We start from the raw sequence: 25,765 nt of genomic DNA, 5'->3' as shown, positions 1-25,765 counted from the left end.
GAGTGCAGTTAACTTGTCCCAATGCAGAGAAATAGAGTAAATGCAATATCATAGCCTTGGAAATTAAGCAACACTTGACCGTAGAAGTACACTACATGTAAATCAGCTAAATGAAGTGTAATAAATGTTTGAGTTTTATGGCATGAGGTAAGAAAGCAGTGAATAACAGACATTTTTTTAGACCAATATAATTTTGCATGAGTTTTCATCAGCGTGGAACAAAAACTGGACATAGCACTAATTATAGAATCTATGGCTACCTTTGTATAGGACCAAGAGCGTACACTTAAAAAGATATTTTTTTTTCTGTTACGACACTGAGGAAATAGGGTTGTGAGGAGAGCCCATCTGTGTCAGCACCTTATCCAACCACTGCAGGGGCCCGTGCAGGTGAACCTCGATCCAGCAGGGGGTGCTGGTCACATCTTGTCGGTGGTATTCAGCCCCCCAACCCTGAGGAAGACAAACATTTAAAGGTACAAAATGACACATTCAAGCAAAATTGTGTTGGGGTCTGTTTTGTCCTGGGTTCAGTTTTGACATTAGCAGACTTCATTTTTAAGATAGTAGTAGCTAGTGCTTTATACTGTTGACGTAGACGATGAAAAGAGAGGTACCGATAAATAAGCAATAGATTATTGCAGTGATACTCAAAGTAGCGCCCCCAAGTGGTCCACGAGAGGATGCCGTAAAAAAGTCACATTTATATCAGTCTTTCTCAAGTCACCCTCATCTGACTTCCAAAGCAAAGTTACGAGTACAGATAATTGTTTTCTAAATTAAAAGCGAATCGAATGTAGCCTAAATAAGCCTAAGAGTCGACTTTTATTGAATTTGTCAATATGTTTTGCATAACCATCTCTATACAGTTAGGTTGTCTATTGTCATATTGAAGACCTCTTGTGACTCGTGAATTGTGGTGGAAAAGAAGTAGAATAGCTAACAAATCAGAAATGAAGCGCAAAATGAAGAGCGACTTGAACATTTCTAAAATACGACAATGGATCAGTGACTGAAGAGAAAAGCTGGAGAAACAACGACCAATGTTAGCAACAAGGTGCAAAGACATTCTGTTAGCGTGGAGCTGTTAGCACCATTTGTAATATACTGCAGACGTAATTTGTAATATACAAAATATAATAAAATTGTAATATAGGCTGTTTAAAATGGGTTTTTTTTAGGGTGGGAGTGGGAAACTGGCCGGCTGATTAGGTGGTCGGTGATTTTTTTGTTTTTTATGATCAAGTGGTCCTTGGTGTGAAAAAGTTTGAGAACCCCTGGATTATTGTGATAAAACTTCTACATAGAAAATCAATATATAGGCCAGGTGTCAGCTTAGAAATTGAGTTAACAGTGACAGATGATACACAAGCCTGGTCAAACTTTATAAATTCTGATGTGGAACCAGCCGACACCCCCGACCTTTAAGACTAAACTTAAAACCATCCTTTTTAACAAAGCGTATAGTTAGGGCTGGCTCTGGTGGTCCTGAACCGCCCCTTAGTTTCAGCTGCATAGTCCTAGGCAGGTTTCCATTACAGTTTTCCGCAAAATAGAAGTGATATTTCTACAATTTCGACAAAGTATAATTGCTATTTGTAGGTGTTTCCATTGAAGAGTGTTTAGCTTCTGATGTGTGATTCTAGCAAAAGTCCCATCTACCCTTCTCGCGATATGTCATAGTTCTTGCGTGGGGGGGGTGTCCGTCCGTACCTCACAATTTCATTCTGCAGATGTGCCTGATCAGAGAACTGAGAGAATTGTACAGAATTCACCAATGAGTTGTGGATCCAGAATTTTCGAATGACCTGGACAACATTTAATGAACTGTTATGTTATTAAACCTCTCGTGGCACCGGACTTGTCATGCCCCTTACTAGTGAAAATGTGTAAAATGTGTTTCCATTACACTTTTGCACAATCCTTCTATATCGAAACGTCTCAAAAATCGCTTCATGAGAGCAAAGAAACTTTTTTGCGATCTTTGACAATTTTTGCCACATTTCTGTGTTTCCATTCCCAGTTTTCTATTGCGCAGTTTACATTTTGCACATTTCTGAGGGTAATGGAAACCCAGCTAGTTATGCATCAAACCCCTCTATGCCTTTTCCTGTCTCTCTTCATGTATTATACACCTCACCACTGTTTGCACTGGTCTACAAGTAAAATTACCTCCAGAATAACGGTAGGAAACCTTGCCAAGTTTGAGTCACTAATAAAGAAAAATTCAACCAATATTGCTGGTTGGCTACAGTTCCCAAGATACAGTTTTGGGTCAAAATGTAAAATTGTGAGAATTAATGAGAGAATAGATTTTACTCAAAAGGAATGTTTGTCTCAGTGCTACCAGATCTACTTGAAAACTCTGTCTGCACATTACATTACATTCACTTTACAGGTTCTTTCTAGCGGAAGGTTTATAAATCTATTGCATAAATGTACATAAACCACTATATGTTTGTAGTAATGCTTTATCATATACATTAAAAGCATGAGCTAACCAGCACCTTGGTCATTTGTTTTCCAATTGATCTTATTAAAGAATGTAAGTTTTAGCACATTTAAACTCTGAAGCAGATAATTCATTAAAAAAAAAAGTACACCGGTGTTGTCACTAACTTTGTGTCTTCCCTTTCTCATAGTTTGTACTTGTCTGTCAATCCTATTCTTTTCTAGAGGTATCTCTGGTTTAGGGATGTAACGATATGAAAATTTCATATCAGGGTTACTGTGACAAAATTATCACGGTTATTATAATTATCGCGGTATTATTGAAATTGTGTTCAAAATGTTCAAAAAGTACTTATACACACACTGAAATAATTTAACCAAGTTGTATTTAAAAAAAACAAAAAAAACAACAACAAATAAAATAATAGGCACAATGTACCTTCTGTTGGCAGAAACATTCAAATATTAACTCTTAGTGGTCTGAGCCCATTTTGTTCGTTTTTCAGTACTTTTGATTTTGCCTTTATATACTATATAAACAAATGTTTACTATACCCATGTTTGGTATCTTTTTTTCAGCACAACTCCATCTATATCATCTGCCTATTATTTTTTTCACTTTAACCTGCTATATCAACACAAAAGGCCAGAAAACACACAAAAAAATATAAAATCTGATTTTAAAAAATTATTATACTGTACTTTATTACATAAATAACACACAGATGCTTAACAAACCTTTTCAAAGACTTTAAAAGTGAATATTGGTTCCAAATATTGGGTATATAAAATCAAAATTGTAATAAATTAAAACTATACTAAAATATTTGACATAAAAGCATAGCTTTACATAAGTTTTTTTTCCCCTAAACATGCGGTAATCAAACACTGTTATCATGATAATTAGAATTTAAACGGTAATACTAACCATCTGCAATTTTACCGTGGTTTATCGTTATACCGGTAATCGTTACATCCCTACTCTGGTTCTGTTTGTTCCTGATGTTTGGTTCTGAACTCCACCCTGCCCAGTGTTTGCCTGTGTTATTCTTTCTCTATCCTTTTCTTTTTTCTCTCCTCTGTCTTTTAACCCCAGCCGGTCGAGGCAGATGGTCACTTAACTCGAAGGCTGGTTCTGTAGGAGGTTTGTCCGTATATAAAACTAGTTTGTCCTCCCTGCTGTCTCCTTGGGCTTGCTCCTCAAGGATGTGTTAGGTTTCCTCTTCATACTGTCTTTTTTTAAGGCCTTTATCTAAATTTTTTTAAATGCCTTGAGATAATCATGTATAATTGACTTGAATTACATTAACCCATAATGACCCAGTGCTACTTTTGTGGCAGTTCCCAAATACATTTTTCTCTATATTTAACCTTTCTTAAGGGATTTATCACAATTTATTGTAATATTATCTTATCTATTTTACCTTATTTCAGTGAAAATTAGATAATTGCCTGCATTTAATATATTAATCATGTTGATGTGCATAAAAGCTCAGAGTAAATTCAAGGTTATTGGATAAAAAACAAGAAAAATTTAATTTCCTAACTGACCCAGGGCTGCTACAAACTGATTGCACTTTATGTATTTATCATATTTTAATTGTATTATAATTGTACTTTACTGTATTTTTATATTATTTTAATTGTATTTTATTTGCATTTCTCACTGTAAAGCACTTTGTGACTGTCTGTGAAAAGTGCTCTATAAATAAAATTTACTTACTTACTTACTTTTAAAAAAGTAAGGCAAAAGTGACTTTTCCAACAAAATATATCCTTAACTGAACATAAACCAAATGTCTCCAATTACTGTCATTTGTCAAACTCCATGGGTTTTACTGGTGAATCAATGTTGTAGAAGATGACAGTGTTTCCACGTTCACTACAGAGCCTTTGAACGTCCAAATGGATCATATCTGATGACCATGAAAAGACGAAAAACTGCATTTTACACCAATTATTTACATGTATTGGTAGGTTTAGTGGATCAGAAGTTATTAAACCAGTTAGATCAGTAGATGGTTTGGGTCACTGGTGGATATTTGGGTCTTTATGGGTTAAACATAAAACTCAGCTGTGAATGTTGATGTCAGGAAACCATTAAACTAGGTGCTAAGTAAACAAGGGGAGTCACAAAGGATTACATCTTTATCTATTTTTGGACTTGCAGAACATAACTTCAAGACTGAAAATGGAAAATTAATCATGCTAATAGGAGGTATGATCATTAACAGCAGTGCTTGTGTTCAGTCTTATCAGTACCTTCACAAAGCTCATGCGGATGGTGCACATCTTGGTGAGCTCGTAGACGACCTCAAAGCCGTGGTTCACAGACTGGGCGAGGAGCTGAGCGAACAGCTGATTGTTAAAGATCTTGAGACTGCAGCCGCTGGGGATTTTACACACTGTGGTGGCGTGGAAGCCATGCTGGAAATTACAATTACGGCTCTGAACGAAGATACTGCTGTCACTCAAGCACTCTGCGTACACCTCACCGCCTACATAGTACAGATGCAATCCTGAGAGGAATGGAGCAGAGAAATAAATAAAAGGATTAGATAAAAAAAAGGGACTGGGGTATATTAACAACTTTAAAGCTCAGATATCTGCAAAACTAGTGCCTTCTTTCATCTTTTCTGATTTTACTGGGGAGTAAATGCAGTAGTTTTATGGTCACAATGGATAAAGACATCACTTTTATCCAAATAAAAAAGCACATATAACACAGATAATCAGATATACACCCTGATCCACTTTGTTGTATATTCAAACTTTGTATATTCTGCCTAAAGGAAACCATGAGGCCATCTACAGTGTTTGTAAATATGAGATATGTGAGTTCTGTCCATAGAGGCTCTATATTAAGGATGAGACTTGGCTTTTGTCCCACTACCCTCCGCCTTTGTATCACCCCTGTCATTAGAGACCCCACACATGCCCACAGCACACAGTTTACTGTAACCCACAGAGACGCTTGATCTCTGGCCAACAAAGGCTGGCTTTCTGTGCTTTTACCATGAGAAAAAACAATATTTGGCCCCCGGGATCCAGTGCAAGAAGGAAAACTATTAGTGTAAATCCTTCAGTGATGTTCTCACTTCCTTAGATGTTCACATACACTCAGAAAGAGCAGATGCCATATCCTTCTGAGACCCAGGAAAGTAAAAGTTTGAACATTTTTACATTAAATAATCTGCTTGATTTGAAACAGCATGATGCAACAGTTTCTTCAGATACATTTTTGATTAATTTATAGAACAACCTTTGCAGTGGGCAGTGTTTTTTTTTCTAAACTTGTGAAACTCTTGTCCCCTCCAGAGGACAAAATGACATTGCTGGGTCTCAGGAGGATATTTATATATATTGATTTTCCTTCTTGCTTCGGTAAAACAGAATAAAATATCTCTGTTGAACATGTTTTGAATCTGCACCTCTATTATTACTGAAATAAATAATGTCACTGATTCTGTTTTCTTACACATATTCTAATTAACAGTAATAATGATATGATAATGTGATAAAATCTTATTCAAGAGATCCTATGTCTAACATGTGCTGTGCGTTTTTTATTAAAAAAAAACAAAAAAAAAACAATTACACAATGTGTGATGAAATTATCTCCATCACTTGTCCACCCTACCTTTGCCTATGTGCCTGCGCGTATGTTCGATGGTGGAGTTGCGGTTGACGTTGGACAACAGTCCGAGGCAGAAGCGGTTCTTGTTATTGGAGGGGTCGGTGAAGCCGTCCACCAGGACGCTCCGGGACGAGGCGTGGAAGGTCTCTCCCACTCGGTTGTTGAGTTCATAGTAGGCTACTGAACACCAGTACTCTGGTTCTTCATAACATACTGGCCGTAAATCTAAACAAAAGCATAATAAATGTGGTACACATTTTCTGACAACAGACACATATAGCAATACATATTTTCTAATTAGTATTTATTTATTTATTCAGTACTGTGCAGAAGTCCACCTTTAGCTTTGTTGTTTTTGCAGGGTTGAAATGAGCGTATATATTTATTTCTCATGCTCTTATCTTCACATACATCAATAAAGTCCATGATATAGATTCACAGCCTTAAAAATACACAAAAAACTAAACTAATGGGTTTTAAAGGTTAAAGTCACTATTTATTGTGTCCCCTGACCCCATGACAAGAAGCAGCACAAACAGAAACATCTGACGTGTTGAATGAAACCTGGTATAAAACATCAGACACTGAATGTGATAAATCTCATATTGACTGAACAAAAGGGTTAAAAACACTAAATCCTACCACTCTGGTTCATAGAAGCTGTTCTTTTTTAGGCTGTACATATTTCACATATATCCAGATTGTATCTTAATACAGACACTGACAAATGTATATGTGTGATCATTATAATTTTAATAAACCAACAAACATAAAGTTGGCCTTGAGTTTTTCACAGTACTGTAATTTTTAATTAAATCTTTTATCATATTGGCCCATCCAGGAATGAATGAAGTGAGAAAATGTCCTCATTATACAAAGGTGACCTTGGGTAACTAAGAGGAGGATTACAGGATTGATCTGGGTCCATATTAAACTGTTACTGGACAGTAAAAATGTTTATGTCCTTCCTTTAAAAATTAATGATATACATTGTCACAGGACAAAAACATCTACCCTTTATATCATTTTGAAAGCAAAAATACTGACATTTCTCTGGCTTTTCCAATTATACACTGTGTATATAACTGTAAAATTAATATACTTAAGTCCGTATTGTAGTTACGTTTTGTGAGAATGGAAATTTTTTACATTTAATTTTCACTAAAAATAAAATAGATCTGATTTTTGTCTGCACCAGACAAATATTTTTTCTTAAATCTGTAGAATAGGATTCATTTTTGCTTTTTCCAAGATGGCGGTGCACTTGGTTACAGCATTCAGTGCTTTCCCAGTATTCAACGCGTAACAGATGCCATTTTAACCCATAAAGACTCAGTGCTACTTATGTTGCAGTTCCAAAAATAATTTTTTCTCTATATTTAAGTTTTCTTTAGTGATTTATCACCATTTGTTACAATATTATCCTCTGCATTTTGCATTTTTTTAAGTGAAAATCAGGGATTTTCCTATATTTAATTTACTGATCATGTAGATGTTCATAAAAGCTAAGATTAAAGTTGAGGAATATTTTATCAGAAACAGAAAAAACTCAAGAAAAATTAAAAATTAACTTTTTCAGCAAAGATATCCATAACTGAATGTAAAAATAAGTGTCTCCATCCGGTGTCATTGATTAAACTCCATGGGTTTTACTGGTGAATCAATGTTGCAGACGATGACAGTGTTTCAATTTTCACTACAGAGTCTCTGAACGTTCAAATGGGTCATATCTGATGACCATGAAAAGATGACAAACTGCATTTCACACCAATTATTTCCATGTATTGATAGAATTAGAAGATCAACAGTATTAAACATTTTAAATCAGTAAATGCTCTTGGTTACCGGTGGCTGTTTGGGTCTTTATGGGTTAATTTTTTTGTAAATGTTACAATGATAATAAAGAATATTCTGTTCTGTTGGGTGGAGCTGGAACAGTATGTTGCAACTGCAATTTGGATGTTTCACTTGGCTATATTTTGGCAATACTATGCTTCAGGCCAAATGTTTTTCATCAAATAAATGCATTGTTTAGTCAAAACTCTACAATATGTATTTTCATTAACTGTACATTTGTGGCTGTGTGCACTTTTGTTACCCCGGTGTGGAGCGGAAAATGTGAGTTTGGTGTTTTCTGTGGAGCTGGGCTTGACATCCTCCTGTGGGCCTGTCTCCATCATACTGTACGGAGGTGGAGGAGTCTCAGCTGGAATCACAGGAAAAAGAGAAGTGAGAAAAGTACATTCAGACCGGCGTCTGAAATCTAAAGGCTGCAGAGACAGTCAAAAGCGGCTCAACTGGCGGTAAAACTACACCCCGTCTGTGTGGCAGGTGTTTGATACTTTCAGTACCTGTGATGTGATACGGGCTGCCAGGCTCTGCGGAGCTGTTGGGGGAGTTCGGGTAACTCTGTGAGGTGGGAGACTGTGCGAGGGAGGATGAAGGGGAGGAGGAGAAGGAGGAGCAGGGCAGGGGAGGGAAGGAGTCCGGGTAGGTGGCGTTCTGGGGCATCAGAGGCTCATTGTGCAGGGAGGCATTCCTGAACTTTGCCAGTAAACTGTGTTGGGGGTTGAACTCGCTGTGGCGGGGCACCAGGACCGGTGGTAGCACTGAGAGGAGATGAGGAAAAACAATAACAGGTAAAGAGAGGAAGGGAGGGGAGGCAAATGGTGTTATTAAAGATCATATTACTGCAAATCCTTTTGGCTTCAGAACAGTATTAGATCAAACATGTTGGATTCATTTAAAATCCCATAATAACCTAAATGTAAGGAAATTAAAACTCAACACTGGCCTTATTTTTTTATGCTTATTACAAAGATATCCTCTTTTTAGCTCACTGGCCACTAGGATTTTTGACAAATTATTGAAATATTAAAAATGTACTAGGGATGTAACGATTACTGGTATAACGATAAACCACGGTAAAATTCCTGACGGTTAGTATTACCGTTTAAATTCTAATTATCATGATAACCGTGTTTGATTACCACACTTTGAAAGAGAAAGAGAGAAAGAGAGAGAGAGAGAGAGAGAGAGAGAGAGAGAGAGAGAGAGACCCTAAAACAACTCAAACTTGATATGGAAAATGGCCATAAGGTGCCATCTTTAGTGCACATTTATATGTTTGATGTTTACTTGTTAATATTTGAATGTTTCTGCCAACAGAAAGTACATTGTGCCTATTATTTTATTTTATTTTTTTTTAGGTTTTTTTTTTTTTTTTTTTTTTTTTTCAAAATACAACTTGGTTGAATTATTTCAGTGTGTATCAGTACTTTTTGAACATTTTGAGCACATTTCAACAATACCGTGATAATAATGATGACCGTGGTAATTTTGGTCACGATAACCATGATATGAAATTTTCATGTCGTTACATCCCTAGAATGTACCTTTACTTATAATTAGCCATATTTTAATGGCTTATAACACAGAAATGGTTTGCGATATCAGCATAGTTATTACTGAGCGCTGGTAGGAAGTCATGTACGGACTTTCATTTAATTTGTTGAGTTACCACCCACTTCTAGAACAGAACAGAACAGAATAGAATAGAACAGAATAGAATAGAATAGAATAGAACAGAGCAGAGCAGAGCAGAGCAGAGCAGAATAGAATAGAATAGAATAGAATAGAATAGAACAGAACAGAACAGATCTTTACCGCCACTGTAACAGGAACAATGAAAATCAGTTTAGCAGTTCTGTTCTATTTAGCAGCAAAAACACTTAAAAAGCAGCAAAAAGGACTATTAAAACATCACACAAAATACTAAAGAGAAATGTAGGCATGTGTGTATGCTTCAAAATCCTTCTAGAACTACTGAAATATACAACGGCTGACTCTGTACTACAAATAAGGATATATACAGGTAATATAGGATATGTACAAGGTAGATTAAGAAAAAAAAGGTGCATGTGTTGTGGCTATTGCACTGAGGTAGAGTGAGTTCTATTCTATTAGTTCTGTTCTATTGGGAGATTGATCTCCTACATCAAAACCACAGGACTCTAACATAGCAGCAGAACCTGACAACCTCACAAATTCAAGTTGTTATTGATTCTGTAGCTCACCAGCGTGTTCTATGTCGGTGAGCTACAGGGTTATTGGTCCTCTTTTTATTGTGTACCTGGGGTCTCCACCCGTCGGTAGTGGTAGGGGTTCACGCAGATGTCCTTTTGCTTTGATCCGAAGGGGAACTCACAGCACTCCAAGGCTTTGAGCTCATGATGGGACTGCAGGTCGGGCCAACGCCACACGCGGCAGTAGATGACATGAGGGAGGCCTTTCCTGTGGGACACCTGCAACCGCCCGTCCAGAGACCGAGGGATCGTCACACACTTACCTGAAAGGATCAAATCAGACACAATAAGTCGACTGATCTGTGATTTTATGTGCTTAAACGTAGATGTAACAAGTTATTGCCCACAAATTATTCCATCCAGGACTCAAAATATTGTCTTGTATTTTAAAAGAATATCTGAAACAGCAATCAGCATATCCCAAGACTAACCCTCATGGATGTTTTAGATTAAAATCTGCAGACGGTGAAAGAATTACCAGTGGGCTTTTGGAAAATATGAAAGCTACCTATTGTTTTTTTTTTTTGTTGTTGTGTAAACTACTATATACGTATCAAGTGACCTACTTCTACCATATCTGTCCTCACTTATGATGTTGACAAAAACAAATGATGTTATCTGCTATCTGGGTCAAAACTGAATAACAGCTTTTTTTATACAGTCCACCTACAGAGCGTTTACAGCATATTAGTTACACTTTGTGATATTAGCTGAAATTCAACAACCTGTCTGAACTGTCACAAGAAGTCCAAAAATCTGAAAATCACACCTGACTTTTTCAATGTGCTGAAACTGAAATCTGTTTTTTTTTTTATGTATATATTTACCATTAGTTATTGAAATGTTAAATATATATAATACATATGACACACTCTATAAACTCTGTAGATGACAATCAAAAGTCCTGAGAAATTCATGTGACAAGACTTACTTTTTATTTAAAGCAATTTGTTCAACTTATTAGTAAAAAACGAAAACAAAACAGTAATATTAGAAAATCTGTGTATAAATATAAATAGTTTTACACAGGAGCCACACTGATGCTTCTACAACACGACATTTTAACATGATACTTCTACATTTTTGACATTTTTGCTGCATTTTCACAGGTAATGCTCATTTTAGTGTAGTGTGACAGAACACGTTGACAAATGTGATTTACTGCAACCAAACCTGTGACCCTGCAGGTATGAAGTGTCCTCTCAAATACTCGTATGTATGACAGTGTGATACTCACTAGGCTGCCCGGGGCAGCTGAGGGCCCTCTCCAGTTCCTCCATGGCCCCCTTCTTCTTCTTGAGTTTCTTTACTAGTGAGTCCACTGCCTTTTCTGCCCATTTCTCCTCCTCATCCCCTTGTTTCCAGCCCAGCAGGCGCTTCACTGCCGGGCTGGTGAAGGAGAAGAGGGATGTAATGGAGGTAGAGGAGTTCATTATGGGATGGATAAAAGGGTGGTGAGATGAGCTGATGTGGGCCGTTAAAGGGATAAGGGTTCACTCAAGGATAAGAGGCAAATAATCAGCAGCCGGGCTAGAGAAGAAACAGAGGTAAGGATGAAAGAGGTAGTGTGATGAGTCTGTGTAAACAGAGGCCGTTGTTTTGTGTTCCACTGTGACTTCCGTGCAGCGGTGGTGAAGATCTTGGACCCCCGCCAGAGCAACGCAAAAATCTAAATCCCCCTCTGTGTGTTGGCACAGAGGGGATCTGGCAGCTCAGGATTCAGAGCCTCCTGCAGTGAAGGTTAGTCCTCACACAGCGAGAAGTCCAGGTCAAGTTTCAATCATCTGACAAGAGAAGTGAGACATAGTATTGACTTGACTGTTAATTTAGCAGAAACAAATGACCAGAGGAGGAGGACAGAGGTATTTTTTTTGGAAGAATGAAACAACAATCACATTGAAATCAAAGACTAAGCACTATAACTAAAAACTCAGCAATTTAATGATACGGGTATTAGAGGTGTGTTTCCAGGATAAGGATGAAGCTGTATCAGCAGTGCACTGTTACACAGACCACACGGTGAACAACATAGTTATTATTCTCTCTGGAGAAAATGAAACACATACCAAAAACCTTTCAGAAAGTGCAGGGCCAAGATCATTTCTAGATTCACCAACAATGAGGAATGTCCTTTCTGGCCTCTGTTTCTATGATCATGCCACTGACGCCCAGGAGCCATACTGTCTGGCCAGAACACATCACAGGGCAGGAGGGGGAGAGGGAGAGAGACAGAGGCAGAAAGAGAGAGAGAAAGAGCTGTCCCTGTGTTGTTTTTTTTTTTTTTTTTTTTTGTCTCTCTGGCTTATTTAACAGCTACTAAAACTGTACAAATGCAGCAAAAGTATGCAAGTATTTCAGCTATTTAGGAACTTTCTTGTGTTAGTATCCAGCGGCACTTTTTGTGTGTGTGTGTGTGTGTAAAAGCCTCCCTTGTTATGATACTCAGTCAAGAAAGTATGAGTTATGACTGATATATTTCACTTTTCCCCCAGTGGCAGGATGACCCAGACAACAATGACATGTATAGTACTAAGATACTGGTTCTGCACTTTCTAGACACCTGCTTATTTATGCAAAGAATGCATAAGAATATTACAATAGATCACATGACTATGAGTTTTAAATACATACACACACACATGTTAATAGATCATTTTAAGCACATGCATTGTACTTGTCCATAGAAATTTGGCCAACTCTTTTTTTTTTTTTTTTTTTTCCTGTGCAGACAAACAGACAGACAGCTGAGGTTTTCAATGACAGCAAAAACGCACAGGCTCAATGCGGCATCAGTCCGCCGCTGCTGCTTTTATGGAGCCTGGCGTCACTCAGTCTGCAGGCTCAGATAGGCTAATTACCTAATGCTTTATCACCAGGACACCCATTCCCAAAAAAGTAAACACGCCAGTTTCCTTTTCACTACTACCTCGGCGTGTGCTCTTACTTACTTACTCCTACTAAATCTGGATCTAGTCCAAATATCTAACGCACCTTGACATTACAGGCTGCAGCAGTCAACATGTGATCAGAAGCACCAGCACTGAAATCATTCTGTTACAGTCTGATCATATCATATTCTAATAATTAAGAAGACAGTGATACTTTATATTATACTCACACAGCGTCTAAAAGTAGCAGGATGTTCATAATTATACTTACACTGGACGACAATAATGTAAATTAAGTTATGTTTCCGGACTAAATAATAATAATAATAATAATAATAATAATAATAATAATAATAATAATAATAATAATAATAATAATAATAATAATGAGCCACAAAAAAAAAAAAAAAAAAAAAAAAAAAATCCCCGCAAGTCAGCATCTATTGGTTTTTCATTTCAAACATAGTCTCTTAGATGTTTCAGTTTACAAAGTCTTGACAATACAGGAAGTAAGAAAAACTACACAAAAATGTTGAAGAAAGACGGATCAATGCTTTATTTTCTCACCTCTGTTGTGATAACAAGTGCAGTGTAGACACCCGCGGACGTGTGAAGGCTTCCCTGTCTGCCTGTAGTGGGTCAGAGCAGCACACTGGGTCTGTGAAGGTGTGTGTCTGTCCATATGTGTGTCTCTGTGTGTGTGTGTGTGTGTGTGTGTGTGTGTGTTGACGTTCATGTTGTTAAATAAGCCTTGATAAATACTACATCCTTACGAGGTTTTCAAAATAAAAGCAATACACTTAGCTGTATGAGTATTCGACACTGAACAAATAATAACAAAAGTGCATAAAAATTAATGTTGTTCCTAATCAGTGACATACTCGAGGCTGTAAAAATTCAATAGAAAAAAATGTACTTCGCTCAGAGTATTTGGTAAATAAATTAATAATCATGATACAAACCTGACATTTAAAGGGTTAGAATATTTAAAAAATTAATTTGTGTTTGATATCAATGATTAGGTTAATCGATTAGGTGATGAGGATGAGGATAAAGCAGGTTCAGAAGATGAATGAATGATTAGGTCAGATGTAAGTGAACAAACTAGCCCAATGACGGTAGAATATAATATTAATGTAGGCCTATATTATTTTGTCTATGTACTGTATGAAGAGCACATTTTTGTGCTTTGCGGGATGAGTGCAACTAATATTAGAATCTGTCCTATGGGTGAGAGAAGAGGATGAAATAGAAGCTACAGGATTGAACATTACAGACTGACATTAGTCTGATGACTGATACTGATTATTTGTGCTATTGTATGCCTTTTATTTGTATTTATCAGCGCTTGCAAGACCCACCTCTACAACAGCTTCTTCCCATCCACAGTCAGACTCGTGGCACAAGAAATTAAGTACCCCAGGACACGAGTCCCCCACACTGTCACAGACGCTTAAAAAATACCATGCTCTAAACTGAATGTGCAATAACCTGCTCTACCTCCCAGCATTTTAACTGAATGTGCAATAACCTGCTCTACCTCCCAGCATTTTAACTGAATATGAAATAACCTGCTCTACATCCCAGTACTTTTAATTCAAATGTGCAATAACTTCTTGATACCTCTCACTACTCTTATTATTATTATTATTATTATTATTATTATTATTATTATTACTCTTTTTTTTTTTAAATATAATACTCTATTCCACAAATGTGTATTTGTGCTTGTATGTGCAATAACTGTGTTTTTTTTTTTTTTTTTTTTTTTAATAACTTTTAGCTGTGTTTATGTTTTTTATCTGTCTTTTTTGTCATATCTTTACCTTTTTCTAACTCCTTTTCTGACTCAGGGAAATACACAAGAATTCCAATGTACCTATACTGCTATGTATCTGTGCAAATGGCAAATAAATTCTATTCTATTCTATTCTATTCTATTCTATTCTATTCTATTCTATTCTATTCTATTCAGTATGATGACAGTCAATCTGTATTATTTGCAAATGAAGGAGTTGCTTTGAAATATTGAGCTAAATAAAAGTTAAATATGACTAATACAACAATTATTTATAAATCTAACTTCATTAACATTTTATACCGACACAAAACACAAACTGTGATTAGTTTAATTTGGCTGCTATGAGTCCCAATGCGTCGCCATCACTGTTGCGTTTGTGCTTTTACTTTGAAGGACAGTGCTCATCAGTTCCGGTCTCGTGCGTGTACTGTGCAGACCCTTTGACGCAGGTTTGCGGACCCCGGAGCCTCCACTCCTCCAGAAGCCCCAGCCGAGCGCCACACAGCCTCGGCGGCGTCAGCCTGGCTGGAACCGCAGCGCTTGCATGCGAGATCCCTCCGCCTTCCCCCTCCTGGACCTTTCCCAGGATTTCAGGGATTCGGAATCAGCGGCAACTTGCGCGCGTGCGTGTGTGCGTGTCACCTGAGCCCGAGCCCGTCGACCAATCAGGAACGAGCGGCTCTAACTAACGGAGACCCCAGAAACAACAAGCACACCTGTCCCAGATTCCAGAGCGATGGGGTCTGTAAACGGACTGGTTTGTGTTGAGTAGTGTGTCCTATACTCACTCCTGGAGGGGGAGTTTGTTTTATACACCTCTGTTTTACCAGCACAACTTATTGGACGTTGATCTTATTTATTTTGTTTTAGTTATTTATTTATTTTTTATTAATACATTTATTTTAAGAAAGAATGAGTAAATTAATAAACATTTTATTTGTAGGTTACTTTCAAAACACTCAAGGACACCGGACAGTGAAAAAAAAGCAAAATTAAAAAAAAAAAAAAAAAAAAAGCTAAATAATAAATAAATAAACGACAACAATCATGACCTATGAGTGTCTTTTATTTTTATTCTACACTGGTAATCTTATTTAGTTACAGCTATTCTGTTCACATACTGTGTAATGTTACTTTTATAGATGGGACACACAGTTAGTGATGTTTACTTTTATACAGCTGTTTGCATCTGTTTGGCCCTAGTGAACAGATTACAGGTGCTGCGACTCTTTAAACTGATTTAAAGTAATAACTCATCTAATTTCCTTTATTTTGGGGTATATAGGCATATGGATGTCTCGTTATATGAAACATTGAAGGTGTTTATGGTGTTCATACTTTCACTTATGTGCCCACATGTTCATTTAATGCACCTGTAACTTAGACCAGACGATATAAAAATGGACGACGCTACATCTTCTCCTCCAGCTATGGTAAACCCATACAAAAAAAAAAAAAGTAGTGAAATAGGTTTTGATATTAAATACTAAGCTGTTGTGAACTCGCTGTGAGCCAAACGGCAGTGCGCGTCTCATTGCGGATGGATACCATCCTTTATTGGGAGTGCCATGACTGGTCCAGTTAATGACGCAACCCGGCTGGCGACAGTGAGTCTACAAGTTTGACATTTTCACAGTTTACAGCAACTGCTGCGGAACGTAACAATACTCCCAGCACAAAGCGAGTCCACCCTGGGGATCTTGTCAAAAACCATATGATTTTTTTTCCATTCACCAGGTGGATGGTCTGAAATGCATCACTGGGATCTACTCATAGTGGTCTATTAAAAACCCCCTGGCTCCCACAGTCTGGTCCGGGCACCTCGGGGACGGCTTCTGTTGACATCCACTCCACCTGTAGAGTCACCACAGGGTTTATTCTGGTCTACATTTTACAATACTAATAAAATAGGGTATTAAATTTGGCAGCACATACATGTTAAAATCCATCCCAAATGTCAGATTAAATAATAATAATGTCAACAAATCGCTTCACACTCGGGCCTAAAAGTTTTATTCTTACCTCTTCTATCTTGTCTGGTCCCAGAGACCAGGCAGACAGAGACAAGGCACAAACAGGATGCGCACCCCAGGGCTCCGGGAGGCCCCCCGAGACATCCGCATCCCAGCGAACCCCAGACCTCAGGCTTGCACAAGAAGACAATCAGCACCACAGGACCCAGTTCATTTACGCAGACCGCAAAAACGCTGGGATGGATGTTTTCCAAGATCATGTCCACGCGAGGCTTAAAGGACAGTGTATGGGATGAGTAACCTAAGCCTGGGTGTCACCAGGGTCATGTGATCAAAATAGACCCTCAAAGGATAATGCAACTGTGGAATTTATACCAATACTTCAACAAGTAGGAGTCAACTGTTCAACCGTTTTGGATGGATTCAACCGTTTTATCTGGTGACTGTTTTTTTTTTGGTTTTTTTTTTTTGTATATTGTTGCATTGTATTGTGCACTTTGAGATATGGTGTCAAATGTAAAGTGCGTTACAAATAAAATGTATTATTATTATTAGTATAACTGTTAAATGTAGCTTTATGCCAAATAGTGTATGTCTACTGGGATTAAAATCCTACAGATACAGAACATGACTCTAATTCATGGACCTTAAAGACCTGGGGAAGTTGAATTTGACTAAATCTGTGTGTAAAAAGAGAAAGTTTTGTGTGTATGAGAGAAAAAAACATTTCCTTTTTTGAATGAAGACCTGTTGGAACAAAGAAGTGTAAAAAAAAAAAAAAGTTTGTTCCCAACCTAAATTGTAGTCTCTGTCTGTCAGTAAATAAGTAAAAATGTTCAAATCCCCATTTTCTTTTTAGATTCATCACAGTGGATGTTGTATACAGTCAGCTTCATTACTACTGTTTCGCACTTTATAAAGGTTTTAACAAAACAAAGTGTGGATATTTTTTTTTAATCTAATTACCAAGTGTAATTTTTTTAAAACTTATTTTTATGTTATTAATTGTACATTTTGTATTGCAAAACTTGTATTGTACTTGTCTGTGTTTGGGTATTTTAAATCTAGGTTTTAATTGTATGTTTATAACCTTGTGCTACCTTTTAGGGTGATAATTCAACATCTGTCCAGGGACTGCAGATGAAAAATAGCCATTAGGCAAACTCTGGTGCATTTACAGCTATGTGAATTAATGTACAATAAAATAAATAAGATGCCGAGCTGTCTCTGTCGGTTTCCTGCTGCTTTCAGAATTGAATTCATCATTTACTTTCTTTATATGATCAGGGTCATGTTGTTGTGCGCGATCACATCTAAAAACGAAGCAATCATGCTTTTATGGTAACTGACTGCATAAGGTTTTCTGTTAAGCCTCAGGGAAAGAAAATTGAATAAAATATCTTTATGGGTTTTTCTTCATTTTATACTTTTCTGCTTATCAACTGGAAAACATGGATATATGTTCTTTCTTTAATTTTGGCTCAAGTGATCCAGAGCACCAACTCATAGCCACCTCTAAATACAAATCCTCAAAAATACAACCCATCCCTTTTGAATAACATTCATCCTACATGTCAGAATCCTGACAAACATCAACATCCTTCACATTTCATCACTTACATTTGATTGGCCAAAAGATAAACAAACAAAAGTAACTCAGTACATCAGTCATACAGATTTCCTGTAAACCACAGCAACAGAAATGTGCATGTAACTGTGACCATCACAAGCCAACATCTGAGTAAAATCAGTCAGACCATGAGGAGCCCACAGCTGTGCCGTTACTTCACATCCAATTACACTTTGGCGAGTAATAACATGTGAAAGGTTCTCTGCTTTGTTCTTTGTTACGGTGACTGACACAGCTGTTAATACCGCCTCATCTCGAGGTATGAAGGCCCCGTCAGAGGAGCTCTACGACACCAAGGCTTGTCTGGTTGGTTAGTCGGTCTTTTGTGGCGACTGCAGCTTCCAGGCACCAGTGATGTAGCGTAGACGGATGAAAACCAGGTCCCGTCCCATCTGCAGCCAGCTCCAAAACGGGACCAGTTTAGACCCTGGCAGAACAAACACAGACGCTCTCAGTTCCAAATGATGAACCCATAGAGCAAACAGTGGAAATACACCAGTTTACTGCTGAGAGGGCACACAGGAAGTAGCAAAGGAAAATACTTTTATCACAGGAGTATTAATAACAGATAAGGGAAAGGTGGTTGATAAATGTCAGGGAGCAAAGGAGAGACGAATCGGAAGGAAATGAACAAAACCTTTTTTTTATATGATCACATATAATAAAAAGTTAACCCATAAAGACCCAAACAGCCACTAATAACCAAAATCATTTACTGATATAAAATGTCAAATCACTGTTGATCCACTAATCCATGTAAATAATTGGTGTAAAATGCAGTTTGTCATCTTTTCATGGTCATCAGATATGACCCATTTGGACGTTCAGAGGCTTTGTAGCTACCATGGAAACACCGTCATCTTCTACAACATTGATTCACCAATAAAACCCTGGGAATTTGATAAATGACAGTGGATGGACACACTTGGTTCATGATTAGTTAATGATATATTTTACTGAATAAGTCCCCTTTTCTTCCATTTTCTCTGTTTCTGATATAACCCTTAATTTCAATCTGAGCTTTTATGAACATCTACATGATCAATAAATTAAATATAGTAAAATACATGATTTTTACTTAAGAATACAAAATACAGAGCATAATATTGAAACAAATTGTGATAAATCACTTAAGATTAAATAGAGCGCAAAAACTCATTTGGGAACTGCCACAAAAGTAGCACTGGGTCTTTATGGGTTAAGAAAAATATGCTATGAACCAGTAATACCTACTACAACAAATCTATATCATAATACTGGAAGGTCTCAGAGCGGTTCTGAGAAATTGAGATGTTTTTAACTTGCCAATTTGGTACCTACAGTTGAGGAATAGTCCCATTGCCACATTAAATATCTCGGCAAGTTGATAGGACCAATATTTTGGGAGATATTAGTAATTTTGGAATACAATAACCTTAAAATCACGTTGCTATGGCCATGATGGTTGATGGGATCCGCAGTACCACACTGCATGATGGGAAATTAAGTAAAAAATAGGAACGACGCATTTACTGACTTCAGTCCCTAGATATTAATATATTAATTGTCATTTACATTTTAAAGAATGATTTACCAAACAATTTTTATGTCAGTACTTATAAAATATAGACTAACATCTTTTCCCAGAAGTCAGCTCTCCCTCCCCAGCATAAAAACTACCACATCTAGAACAAATAACTGTCCAGTTACAGAATTCTAAACACATAATGAAAATGTACAGATGTGCGGGTAACTAGTTTTGTAGATGATTTAATGTCTGCTAGAACTTACCTTCTATTTCAGTCCAGTTTACTGCCACCTCTGCTATAGGAATTTCAAAGCACTGGGCAATGTACAGGAGCTCCACGTCAAAAGCCCTATGAGAAGGACAGCAAAGAGATACTTAGAAATATTTCTTATTAATTGATTACCCTAAAAAGAAAAACAAAAACTGATTTTTTTTTTCCAGATAAACTATCAATTATTTACTGGTTTAAATCTACATGGAAGGTTCTGGCACAACTTCACCTACTTCTCAAGTGCATGAGGACACAAAAAGCTTACAGCAGCAGTAGCACTCATATAGAACCACTTTATGTCAATCTATAGTTAGACCAATGCGCTTTGTATTGTGGGCTTCATTAGGAAACCACCACCTACTTTTAAGTAAGATATAAAACATAGAAAAAAATGAAAACAAAAATATGCAAGGAAATAACTGTACCTCCACATACAGATAGTGATTAACTTTACTGACCTCCTTCATGAGCTCAATAAAAAGAAATGAGGAAAAACAACAACAAAAAACAGGGTCAATGAATGCGCAATCATCAGTTCATGAGTCATCAGGCTGAGGTGTAGACTGTTGAATGAACTTCTATACCTCACAGTGTTATCTCATCTTAATGATGTGATTGATGAGAAACTGGGCACTCAGTATTCATATGCCCAACCCATCTTTACCAATACCCTGCTCATCAATCAGTGTGTCGATGTATGAGGCTTGTTGTTTCCTTACTGATTTTCTTTCCTTTTTATATCTTATTTAAAAGCAGCTTTTGAACCTATTTCCTGATGACCCTGATGCAAAACACAAGTAAAAACATGTCAATCTTTAGAGTGAAATAAAGTTGATCTGTTTGAAAAGTGTTGCAGGAGTCCTTGACCCCAAGCATTTGCTAGTTAGAGAGAGACATTTATTAAAGTTATATAATGAATAATTTTCTTTATGTCAAACACAGAGCATACTTTAATACATCAGTTTGAGCTTTGATATCATCTGAAATAGAGTCTTCAATGAAATGCTTGTAGAGTGAAGCTGAATTCTTACCATCGCTCAACATGAAGAGAAGAAAAGGTTTTGAGTGCAGCCTCACGAGTGAAAAGCTTGAAGCCGCACTGTGTGTCCTTGATGCCTCTCACACAAAAGAACCACACCAGGAAGTGAAAACCATACATCAGGAATGTGCGAAACATAGACCGCTGTGGCAGAGATGCAACAATAGTCAGACACAGACAACAGCTATACAGGATGACTGTTAATATCAGTCTCTATGCAGACAAACCACACCTTACCTGTGCGACCGAGTCCTTCTCAAGGTGAGCTCGAGAACCACAGGATATGGCCAAGTTATCCTAAATATGAAGATAAATTATTCAGAAGACCCATAAGCTGTGCATTATATGTGGATGAAAACAAAAATAATGGTGGCAGCAGCAAACCCTCATACCGGTTTAGAGTTAACCTCATTAAGTCCTGCCTCCACTTTCTCAATGTCACAAAACTTTGTGGCTCCGTCAGCATCTGCCATCAGGATGAGTTTCCCTCTGGAGCTCAGAGTTCCCTTTAGGTGAGACAAAGTGAACTCATTAAAATCAACCTGAAGTAAACTCCTGCTCTTATGAAATATGGTTTGGCAGCTGTAGTCTCACCATCCGAACAGCTCCTCCTTTCCCCCTGTTTTTCACCAGTGTCAGGACTCGTACTTTATCTGCACCATACTTCCTTGTGTACTGCATTGCAACCTGGCAGGACATTACGACAGTATTCACAGCCTTATTTCAAGTAACATTTATAGCAAATGCAAACATTCTCAAAAGGTTTAAAAATGGTACCTCAGTGGTTTTGTCTTTACTGCCATCGTCAACCACAATGACCTCATAGGTAAAAGAAGGGTTCTGTTTCTGCATTAAGAGACAAACATGAGGGATGTGGTTTACAACGGCTGGTTTTTAAGTCAAATGCTGCCACCTACTGGCAAAACAGAAGATTGTAACTGATAACAACCAAAACAGCTTACTGCTTATTGGAGATCTTCTATATTAAATTTGGTAAAACACAGGTTTGTTCAATGAAACCAAAAGAAATAATGATTAAAATGTAATGTGAACTTGTCCTTATGAGGAAAATCACTAACCTGTCTATTTTCCAAGTACCCCATAGCTTCATCCAGCATCACAGGCACTAAAGTAGTACACAAGACAGAAATATTAATATACTACAGGTGAACAGTGATGCAAAACCTGAGAAACTAAGACGATCAGCGTGGGACTTTAATACTCCCTGATGGACACTCTATGATTCAACAGACAAAACTCACTAAATGATACTGTACTTTAACTGTGTTATGATGGATGCTGTCACTTACAGAAAATGTACACAAGTGGCTGAGTGAAAGGCAAAATAGCTATACATGATGCTTATTTATATTTATACTTTGAAATACTAAAAATACATAAAAGTATCATTAGAGTATTCAGTATAAAGAGCTCTGAAGTTATACCAAAGACACCCATGTAGCCTATTTGATTGCAGAGAAAGGAGCTAAGTATATCTGCACTGACAGTCCAGTGTATTTATGCAACCACTAGAGGGACTAGTGAGTCCATTTGCCTGGCGCCCATAATGAGGAAAACTAACGCCATGGTGATGAAATGGGACAAGAACTACAAAACAACTTCTGGAGTGAAAGTGACAAAGTGATAAAAGCTCGAAGCACTGTTGTTGTTTTCACCATTGGACACAGCTCTAAATGAAAAGAATTGAGTTTAATAGTGAAATCATGACCTTTCTTCTACACAGGTGAGTTTGATTATGAAGCTTATGAAAGTGCAAAGTTACTATGTGATGTTCTCATCTTTACAAAGTTCAATGTTTGTTGATTCAGACTAAACTGTGACAGGTCTGACCATGTTCAGACGATACCAAACAGATCTTCAGAGCAGCTAGTGACAACACAAACTGTACAGAAAACAGGGATGATTTGTGGTTTTACTGTGGCTCTTTTCTGTCTAAAAACAGAGATAAGCCAACAGAGCTATAATGTAAATAATCAATATGACAAAGCTATATTTTGTCCGACTGGCAACACAGCCCGCTATGATATTTTGTATGAAGAAAACTCGATGATGACACCATCATACAGATGTTTGAGAAGAATGAGCTTTATACTTTACTCAGTCTGTGGATACACAGCTTTGATTCGTTTATGATTTCTGTTGTCACAAGTGTGCTCTGGTACACCACTTCCCCTTGTGAATACTAGATGCAACCATTTTAAATTCACTCCACTATCACTCACTTCTGAGCTCTTCATTATATGCTGGGATCACCACAGAGAGTTCTCTGGAGTAGGGATCATGCAGACTAGGAAACTTCTCCTTCTCCCCTGTGGCGGTGAGAAAGTACTTCTCCTTCTCATGGCGTGTCAGGTTAACCATCCCTGCAGTGACGTGGGCTATTATGAACACCTGAGAAGGGAGAAACATAATATTAGTAATACTGGTGGTAGTGTTATATCTATGAAAATCTTTCTGTGTAGATAGTGTATGATGCACATGTTGTTTTATGACAGGACTAAAACTTCTCTTTTAGCTCTTTATTTGAACAATACACACAAATTGGAATCTCTTTTGTCACGGTGACTGCTGCAGGATTACACGGCCGACTTGAGTATTTCCACAGAAAACCACCTGCACAACTGTAAAGAAATCTACAGCCTTACGTGTTCTCATTTTTCGCTGCATTGAGCATAGTGAATATATATGAACACGTCTTTATTGTCATATGAAAAAAAAAAAAACTCAATAAAGAAATCTACAGCCTGAAACTTAGCAGTGGGAGCAAAAACTGAGTGATGTATCACAATATTGCCACTTAGCATCTACTACAACTGTCCAAATCTGTACAAACACAGTGTACAATGTATATATTAACTACTTACCACAATCAAACCTAGAGCTGCCAGTGCAACCAAGGCCTGAACTATTTCACAGAGGAAATCCATTTTCCATAAGTCACCCCTCAGCCACTGACAGACCACCAGTCAAAGTGGCTAGCTAACAGCTAGCTAGCACGCTGTGCTTTGGGTTTCCCCCTTGATATTCTGAAGTCCTGAGAAAAAAAAAAAAAGACACACCTATAAAATCGATTTAAGGGTGACAGAAAATATGAACCCCTGTTCTTCCATTAGTCTGTGTGTGGCTCAGTGGACTGCACTTCCAATCACAACTGAACACAACAGCGACGCGGAAGTGCAGCCGCTTTGCCGACACATCATCAGTTGAAAGTTGGAGAAAACTAAGGAGTGTGAGACGACGTGCATACTGTCATCTAGCGGACAGGAGGGGAACTACATCAACAAATCATATTTTAGATCTTAGTTTCTATCATCAGTTCAGTAACCCTTTCATGCATATTGGTCACTCCAGTGGATAGTTATTCTACAGCTGTTCTCTTGTATATTCGTGGATTTTGTTGTTTTAGTTTCATATCAGCCAACACAGTGGAGCTGATGCATCATCCCACATGCTGCAATTCATACAATTATTGTAAGTTTGCTGCTCTTGATAAACCTGATCTGCAGTAACATGTTTTAGTGTAAATCAATTGCTAATTGTTATTAGACTGTAACAGTTTTCTGAAACAAAAAGTTTTTTTTTTTTTTTTTTTTTGCATATCCTCCTGAGACCCAGCAATGCATTTTGTCCTCTGTAGGGGACAAAAGTTTGACAGTTTCACTTAAAAAAATACAGTCCATTGTAAAGGACATTCCATTAAAAAAAATCAATCAATAATTAAAAACAATTTTTAAACTGTATCTGAAAAAACTGTTGCATTATGCAGTTTCCAATCAAGACAATTTTTTAATGTAAAAAAGCCAAAATTGTCAATTTTCTGGGTCTCAGGAGGATATTATCTACATGAAATGAGTAATAACTAGTATTAGAATATGAAAAAAATGTCAGAAAACATATGATTAGCACTCATTATAAAATGTTTTTATTTCATAGTTTTCACACAGAATATCACTTTCTGATGATGAGTTTTAAATGCACGTTTCTTTGCTTCAAAAATTAAATGCATGGTGTCCAGCTGAATGGCCATTTCTGTAACTCCACGAAAAATAGATTAATAAAAAAAATTTCAATTACATTGCTTTTTTCATGCCTAAGGAGGAATAAAAATACTCAAGAAAAAAATATTGACTAAGGTTCTCATAATTCATGCATGAAAGGGTTAAATAATTATCATAGAAGGCACATGTTGTGTAGTTTTTCGTTAAAATTTTTCTCCTATTGCAATTTAAATTATAATGTTTATATTATTCTATTATTTTGTGGGTTAAGGCTAGCTATCATGTTTACCAAAATGTGAGTGTGTTGTAAATCTGAGCAAAGGAGAGAAAATATCTTTAAAGAAGTCTAATCATAAATAAGTAAACATCATAAATGAACACACAAAAGCATCAACAGTAAAAATCTGTGTAATATCCGAATCTGGAAAATAAACAGTGATTGAGTTTGGGGATATTTACACACT

At 37.1% G+C, this 25,765-nt stretch overlaps 2 protein-coding genes across 4 annotated transcripts; both read right to left on the bottom strand.

The window, feature by feature from the left end:
- Nucleotides 1-172: 172 nt before the first annotated feature.
- On the bottom strand, nucleotides 173-13,761 carry smad9 (SMAD family member 9). Of its 2 annotated transcripts, none has more exons than XM_030154361.1 (8): nucleotides 13,629-13,761; nucleotides 11,411-11,957; nucleotides 10,221-10,436; nucleotides 8,440-8,697; nucleotides 8,187-8,294; nucleotides 6,092-6,313; nucleotides 4,714-4,970; nucleotides 173-453 (listed from the first exon to the last, which is right to left on the bottom strand). In XM_030154361.1, exons 2-8 carry the CDS (start codon nucleotides 11,604-11,606, stop codon nucleotides 310-312), a joined length of 1,401 nt encoding a protein of 466 aa, XP_030010221.1. In that variant the 5' UTR covers nucleotides 11,607-11,957; nucleotides 13,629-13,761; the 3' UTR covers nucleotides 173-309. The 2 variants fall into 2 exon arrangements, with proteins under 2 accessions (XP_030010221.1, XP_030010222.1); XM_030154362.1 differs by lacking the exon at nucleotides 13,629-13,761 and adding an exon at nucleotides 12,240-13,261.
- A 4,147-nt stretch (nucleotides 13,762-17,908) lies between these two features.
- On the bottom strand, nucleotides 17,909-24,496 carry alg5 (ALG5 dolichyl-phosphate beta-glucosyltransferase). Of its 2 annotated transcripts, none has more exons than XM_030154881.1 (10): nucleotides 24,168-24,496; nucleotides 23,526-23,694; nucleotides 22,362-22,408; nucleotides 22,060-22,128; nucleotides 21,877-21,969; nucleotides 21,675-21,788; nucleotides 21,520-21,579; nucleotides 21,275-21,426; nucleotides 20,236-20,321; nucleotides 17,909-18,892 (listed from the first exon to the last, which is right to left on the bottom strand). In XM_030154881.1, exons 1-10 carry the CDS (start codon nucleotides 24,228-24,230, stop codon nucleotides 18,777-18,779), a joined length of 969 nt encoding a protein of 322 aa, XP_030010741.1. In that variant the 5' UTR covers nucleotides 24,231-24,496; the 3' UTR covers nucleotides 17,909-18,776. The 2 variants fall into 2 exon arrangements, with proteins under 2 accessions (XP_030010741.1, XP_030010742.1); XM_030154882.1 differs by having other exon boundaries at nucleotides 18,777-18,892; nucleotides 24,363-24,496.
- Between the last annotated feature and the right edge of the window lie 1,269 nt (nucleotides 24,497-25,765).

The sequence above is a fragment of the Sphaeramia orbicularis genome, chromosome 14, assembly GCF_902148855.1.
Source record: "Sphaeramia orbicularis chromosome 14, fSphaOr1.1, whole genome shotgun sequence".
Classification (NCBI taxonomy): Eukaryota; Metazoa; Chordata; class Actinopteri; order Kurtiformes; family Apogonidae; genus Sphaeramia; species Sphaeramia orbicularis.
Note: the sequence above shows the minus strand (reverse complement) of the source record. Positions and strands in the feature narration are given on the sequence as shown.

Bases quoted from the DNA above. Each gene is read 5' to 3' on its own strand.
- smad9 (XM_030154361.1), bottom strand. From the start codon at position 11,606: ATGAACTCCTCTACCTCCATTACATCCCTCTTCTCCTTCACCAGCCCG. The intron at 8,698-10,220 runs GTACACAATAAA...ATCTCCTCTCAG, and splicing joins CCGACGGGTGGAGACCCCAG to TGCTACCACCGGTCCTGGTG. The intron at 454-4,713 runs GTACTGATAAGA...TGTCTTCCTCAG, and splicing joins TCCGCATGAGCTTTGTGAAG to GGTTGGGGGGCTGAATACCA.
- alg5 (XM_030154881.1), bottom strand. From the start codon at position 24,230: ATGGATTTCCTCTGTGAAATAGTTCAGGCCTTGGTTGCACTGGCAGCT. The intron at 23,695-24,167 runs GTAAGTAGTTAA...CTCCCTTCTCAG, and splicing joins CAGCTCTAGGTTTGATTGTG to GTGTTCATAATAGCCCACGT. The intron at 20,322-21,274 runs GTAAGAATTCAG...TCCTTCTCATAG, and splicing joins TCTCTTCATGTTGAGCGATG to GGCTTTTGACGTGGAGCTCC.